Source organism: Grammomys surdaster, unplaced genomic scaffold, assembly GCF_004785775.1.
Source record: "Grammomys surdaster isolate TR1022 unplaced genomic scaffold, NIH_TR_1.0 130, whole genome shotgun sequence".
In the NCBI taxonomy this organism is placed as follows: Eukaryota; Metazoa; Chordata; class Mammalia; order Rodentia; family Muridae; genus Grammomys; species Grammomys surdaster.
The window spans coordinates 806,427-812,422 of record NW_021604588.1 but is presented as its reverse complement, the minus strand read 5'-3'; the positions used below and the strand labels follow the sequence as shown (position 1 = coordinate 812,422).

The 5,996-nt window shown below is 45.3% G+C and overlaps 1 protein-coding gene across 2 annotated transcripts in view; it reads right to left on the bottom strand.

Annotated features, from left to right (window-relative positions):
• Stx6 (syntaxin 6) overlaps nt 1-4,614 on the bottom strand; it is a 46,448-nt gene extending 41,834 nt beyond the window's left edge. The window contains exon 1 of one of the 2 annotated variants that reach the window (XM_028759138.1): nt 4,390-4,614. In XM_028759138.1, coding sequence (XP_028614971.1) covers nt 4,390-4,424 — 35 coding nt within the window. In that variant the 5' untranslated portion in view covers nt 4,425-4,614. The remainder of the gene's footprint in view (nt 1-4,389) is intronic. The other variant, XM_028759136.1, reaches the window with a different exon arrangement.
• Between the last annotated feature and the right edge of the window lie 1,382 nt (nt 4,615-5,996).

Below are 5,996 nucleotides of genomic sequence, written 5' to 3'. Positions count from 1 at the left end.
TTCTAGAGACAGCCAATGAGGAAGGGGTAACCCTGGATAAGGGGGCAACCCTGGATAAGTGGTTAGGGGTGGAAATACAGTTGGAGACTGATCAGCTTTAAAGAGGTGCTCCGAACCCGTGAATGCTGGTGAGTACCCAGAAGTTGTAAAAGGACTCTGAGGAATGAACATGGGATCAAGTGGGGGAGAGAGAAAGTCTGTGTACACTAGAAAGCACAGGTCACAGGAACAAGAGCCATTCCAAGAAAGCAAGTGTCTGGAGTCAGGTGTAGTGAAAGTAAGGACAAGTCACTCACTCCTGACCTGACCTGGCCTGCAGGGTCAGTGCTGTGAGTACTAGCACAGGGCACTGTGGGAGCAGCATGCTGTAGCTTGGGTCTGAAGGGGCACCTGAGGAGGCCACAGCTGATGGTGCTGTTTGGGAGTTCTCAAAACTTTAGCAGAGAGAATCTAGCTGGAAGAAGTAAGTCACTCTCTTTCTGTGTATATGTGTATGCGTCTGTGTGTCTGTGTTTGTTTTCTTTCTGTCTGTCCATCAGTCTGTCCCTGACCCTTCCTGTCTCACTTTCTCTGCTACTGCCTGCCATGAATGGACACCTCCCCTCTTCCACACTCTCCCACTGACACCATGTTCTGCCCAAGCATGGATTGAACCCTTCTGAAACCCTAAGACAGAAACCAACCTTTCCTCTCTTGTTCTCTCTAGTAATTTGGTCATAGCAATGCGGAAGTAACGACATATATATTAAAAAACGTAAGTAACTTTTGGTAATTAAGAACAGACTTTTTTCTGAATTTGGCTAAATTTAGGTTGGCAGTAGCATAATCAAGGAGTGTTTTGATTTTGCATTTTGATTCTTCAGCAGGTAGCCATTAAGTGACACTAAGTAGGCTATACCTGCTTACACCTGCTTGGACCTTGAAGGGCCATACTGTGCTGCCAATATTAAATTCACATCTAACTATTTAGGTACAACTAAGGACTTTGAAAGCAGAGTCACTGAGTAACTAGCATTTAATTATTTTAAAAACTAATATGCAATTTGGTTGCCAAAAAAGTGATGCATGTTTGGAGCAATTAGGGCACATGAATTTCTTCCTTTCCTTTTTTTCTTCTTTTTCTTTCTTCTTTGAGATAGGATCTCATGTAGCCCAGGCTAACCTCAAACTCATTATGATGCTAGCTAGCTTCTGAACATCTGTTCCTTCTGCCTCTGACTTCCAGGTGCTGGTATTACAAATGTTCCCTATCACCCCAAATTCTGAATATATCTTTTGAATTGTAAGTTTAATGAATTCTAAATATAGAACAATATATTCAAAGTTTTAACATCCAAATTGAAATGAGATCGTAGTTAAAAATAACAATTTTGAAGACTTTATACAAATCATGTTGAAGCCAAGTACACGCCTATAAAGTCAACACTCAGGAGGCTGAGGAATGACTGCTAAGTTTAAGGTCATCCTGGACTACACTGAAAATACCAAGCCAGCAAGTTCTAAATAATAAGACCCTATCTCAAAAACAAAACAAACAAACAAAAAGGAAAACCCACAGCAGTAGTAATATTTTTTGAATCAACTAACAAAGATATTAAATTATTTTCATTTCTTTTTAATGTAAGTGGTAGAAAATATAAAATGATGATGCATGCTCATAATTCTAGCAATCAGAGGACAGAGACAGGATCAAAAGATCAAGGCCAGATTGGGATACAGTAGAGTAGGCCACCAAAAAAAAAACAACAAAAAAAAGTAAGACTGAAAAGAAAAGAAAATGGAACTTGCATTATATTTCTGCTCAACACATTTTTTTGGTTGGTTGTTTTCATTTAGTTTTGGTTTGTTTTTGTTTGTTTTTTGTTTGTTTTTTGTTTGTTTGTTTGGGGGGTGGAGGTTGGTTGGTTTTGAGACAGAGTTTCTCCATATAGCTCTGGATGTCCTGGAACTCATTCTGTAGACCAGGCTGGCCTCAAACTCAAGAGATCTGCCTACCTCTGCCTCTCAGTGATGGGATTAAAGACCTGTGTCACCACCTCCCACTTCTGCTGGATAGTTTTAAGCAAATACATCAAAAGGCAGAAAAAATAAAAATGGAAGCAGGAACATGAATGCAAATCTCTTTCCTAAGTCCTTAGACAGGAGAGCGAGGCCTAAATTGTCTGAATTCTGCTGCCTTCAAAACATACCTGGTTCCCATAGCCTTTCCCATCCTAACAATTCCTAAGGCACGGCCTTTCCTCTGACACCTGAGACGCTCATCATCTGTAGGAAGCACTTCTCCACGTACTGATCACCTGCCATCTCTACTTACGTCTGATGCGATTTATTCCACTGATTACAGTAGACGCACCTGTATCAGAGTCACATTTGAGACATCTTTACTTTTTCTACATTGTGATGCATTTTCGAAAATCTTGTTTTCTAAACTTTAGCGTGTGTGTGTGTGTGTGTGTGTGTGTGTGTGTGTGTGTAAATTCCTGCATGTGGGTTCTGGGGATCAAATTCAGGTCATCAGGCCTGGCTGAAGGAGCCCTTATCTACCAAGATATCTCAGTGGCCCTGAATACTGTTAATAAAAGGATGTGCATGCATATGCTATCACACATGTGGAAACACTGACGTGGCTGGCTTGTCTTTTCTATTGCAATAAGTGACCTAGGACAGTGTTCTAACACAGTAGTAACACCTAATCCGTAAGTAAATGCTGGTAGGCTGGGGGGTGGGGGGATACCAATATGGCTGAGCAATAAAGAACTTTCCAAATTTTTCCCTCAAAGGCAAACTTAGAAATTTTCTAGGTATCTCTGATATCTACTCACCACCAGAGATAACCTTTGCAACTTGAACGTTAAAAACTTCAATTCTGGGGCTCATGAGATGGCTCAGCAGACAATGGTGCCTGCCACCAAGCTTGACATTTGAGTTAGATCCGAGACCCACACAGTGGAAGGTGAGAAGGGAATCCTGAAAGTTGTCTTCTGACCTCCACATGTATGCCCCAGCATTCACTCACCCTCACACAAAATAAGACAAAAACCAAGAAAACCCTTCCATTCAAGGGAAAAGTATACAACTCTAACTCTAAATATAAAAACAAAGATAACTAAAATCTAATCAATCCTGTAATAAAGAACACACTTTCTGGGTAGGTAATTTTATTGTTAAATATACACCTTCCTATTCCCCATCTAAATTATAGCAAGGTGAAAGAAAAAACCCTTTCATGGAAATGTGGACAGTCTCAGTCAAGGTGGCCTTTAATCCCAGCACTCGGGAAGCAGAGGCAGGCAGATCTCAGCGAGTTCAAGGCCAGCCTAGAGTAGCCAGGGTTACACAGAGAAACACTGTCCAAAAAGCCAAAATAAATAAATAAATGAAGCAGTCATGATATATTTGACTGTACATTGACTGTACACACCATGGAATGGATAATAAAGTATCTCATTTAAAACACATTTTAAGTTTCCCAGGACCCTTAAGTACAAAAAACAAAAAACAACAACAACAACAAAAAACACCCACACAACTGGTCAGCTTCTATCACTACACAAATAAGATGTAAGTAGCGACTAGTTAAAAGCAAGGAATACTGTGTAGCCAGTAGAACTTTGTCTTAACTTCGCAGTTCTCAGATTTTTGACATTTCTCTGACATTTTGAATGTGAGAGAATAAAACTGACACGTTATTAGAAATAAGTTGCGACATCATAATTGCGCTTTCTTGCATTTGTGTAATGGCTACAAAGTTGATACAACAAAGTGCAATTGATGTTTCCATCTCCCAACAGACAAACAAAGATGGAGTCAGGACAGTTTGGTCGCAAAAAGAGGGCTGTAGGCGTCTAAAAAGGCAGAATGTAAAGTGAGGGAAACCTGTCAAACACCCAGGATGAAACCAAGGAGTTCAACAGAAACACTCATTTCCTTCGACACGGTGGGAAAATCCCGGTGGCTCCCAGAAAGCCTCGGAAAGTTTGGTTTGGCTGATTGCATATTGTTTTCCTTCCAACATCAGCACCGGGCCTGGAGGACTTTTCCTCCCCCGGGAAAGCGCGCGTCCTCCCGCACTCGGCTCCCGCACCCGCTGGACGCCACCGGGCAAGCCGTCCCAAGCTAGCTCCACGACTCCACAATGGAGCTCGCCCCCGCGCACGCCCACTCCAAGAGGGCCATTTCCCTTTTCCTGCCCAGATGCTGTCCGCCGGCTCCGGCGCGTCGCTCCCCACCTGCGGCGCGCGACCCCGAGGAAGTGGCGGTGCGGGCCGATAGTGGGACCCCAGGGGCCCAGCCCTGAGGGAACCGCGGTGTCCGGGCACAGAGGCTGTGCCGCCCTGCCTCGATTTCCCTCCCCTCCCTCTGAGGCGGGAGTCTTCGGCCCACACTCACCCTTTCACTACAAAGAAGGGGTCCTCCATGGACATGGCGCCCGGCCCGGCAGCCCGAGCCCTCCCTGAGGTCTACCGTGGCCAGCGCCTCGGCCGGGGCGACCCGGAGCAGCAGTGCGCGCAGACCCGGGTGCCCGACAGCCGTCGGTCCAGCACTCGGTCAGCGCCGCGGGTCGAATCCCACTCCAAGCCGGCCCCCAAGGCAGCCTCCTCCCCCGGCACCTCCGGCGTCTGGCCCCGCCCACAAGACCCTCGCCACGACCAATCATGGACGAGTACCGCAGCCTCACTTCCGCACTCAAGCTCACGTGACCCAGACTGCCCAGGCACTGTGCCTGAGAGAGGTGGAGCCTAGGTTGCGTCACTAGGTGGGAGGCGGGGCTCTGGATGGAGGGGGCGGTCTTCTGCTGCTGGGAAAAGGCTATGGGGTTTTTAAGAAAGCTGTTGCTGTGTCTGATTTGCATAAACCTTTTACCTTTCCTCTACTTTTAATACTTGCTTTTAACGCCCTGTGATTTTCATGCCCATCTAATCATCTCTTGCACTAAAAGATTCTCAAATGATCTGATTATGGTAAGGTCTTAGGTCATGGAGTGTGTAAAGGCTATATAAGCATCCTCAATACTGTTTTGGAGGACGATCTTACTGTTTCTATTTTGTTAGAGACTTCAGTCTTTCCTGTACAGGGTCACACAACCCCAGACACACATATCCACAGATCCCTGGCATTTTCCTCAAAATGTATTCTCTTTCAAAGTTCATTCTAAAAGCAAAGAAGGACCCAGGCGGGGTAACTTCCTCTCAACTATGATTCCAAAACATGCAGAGAGGATTTCGTACGGTACAATTAGACACACTATGCGTAGCTTTCATGGATGAGGACTGTGACCTTTGATTACTGACATCACTGAGCACTTCCTGAGTGTTGGGCAGGATTCTAAGTTATCTCACCGGGTCACAGTGTGGTAATTCCAATTATTTGTTGTCTTCGTTGTGTGAGTGTGCTGTGACTCTGGGAGGTTAAGTGACTTGCCCAAAGTCTCTAAGTCTCCTTGGAGCTTGCGTCAAACAAATCCCCTTTGAACCTGCAGTCCCCCATTCAATTCCTCATCTTTAAGATATAAACAAGCCAGGTGGTGGTGGCACACACCTTTAAGACCTGCACGAAAGGGGGAGAGGCAGGTGGATCTCTATGAGTCTGAGGCCAGTCTGATCTAGTGAAGTTAGTTCTAGGACAGCCAGGGGATGGGGGTGGGGTGAGGTGGAATGTAAACATGATCTAGCTCTTGAGTTGTTATGTGAACTCTGAGGCCCCAGTGCCGTCAGGGACCCCTGTTGTTCAGAACACAACAAGAGGACATGGTGTAAGAAAGGAGAAGAGAAGTGAGAAACAAAAGTCAAACATGCCAAGCTTCTCTGAACTCCTGAGGGAGTGGTGGGTGGCGGGTGTAGAGAAAGCTGCCGAGAGAGTTGCAAACTCTGGTTACCTACATACTGAAATGGGGAGATAAAATGTTCATTCGACAATGGCGTGTAAGTGGAAGGGCAGATGAGCCTGATCCTTGAGCGTCAAACCTCAGCTCAGCTATTCCAAGCAGCCGTGTTGAG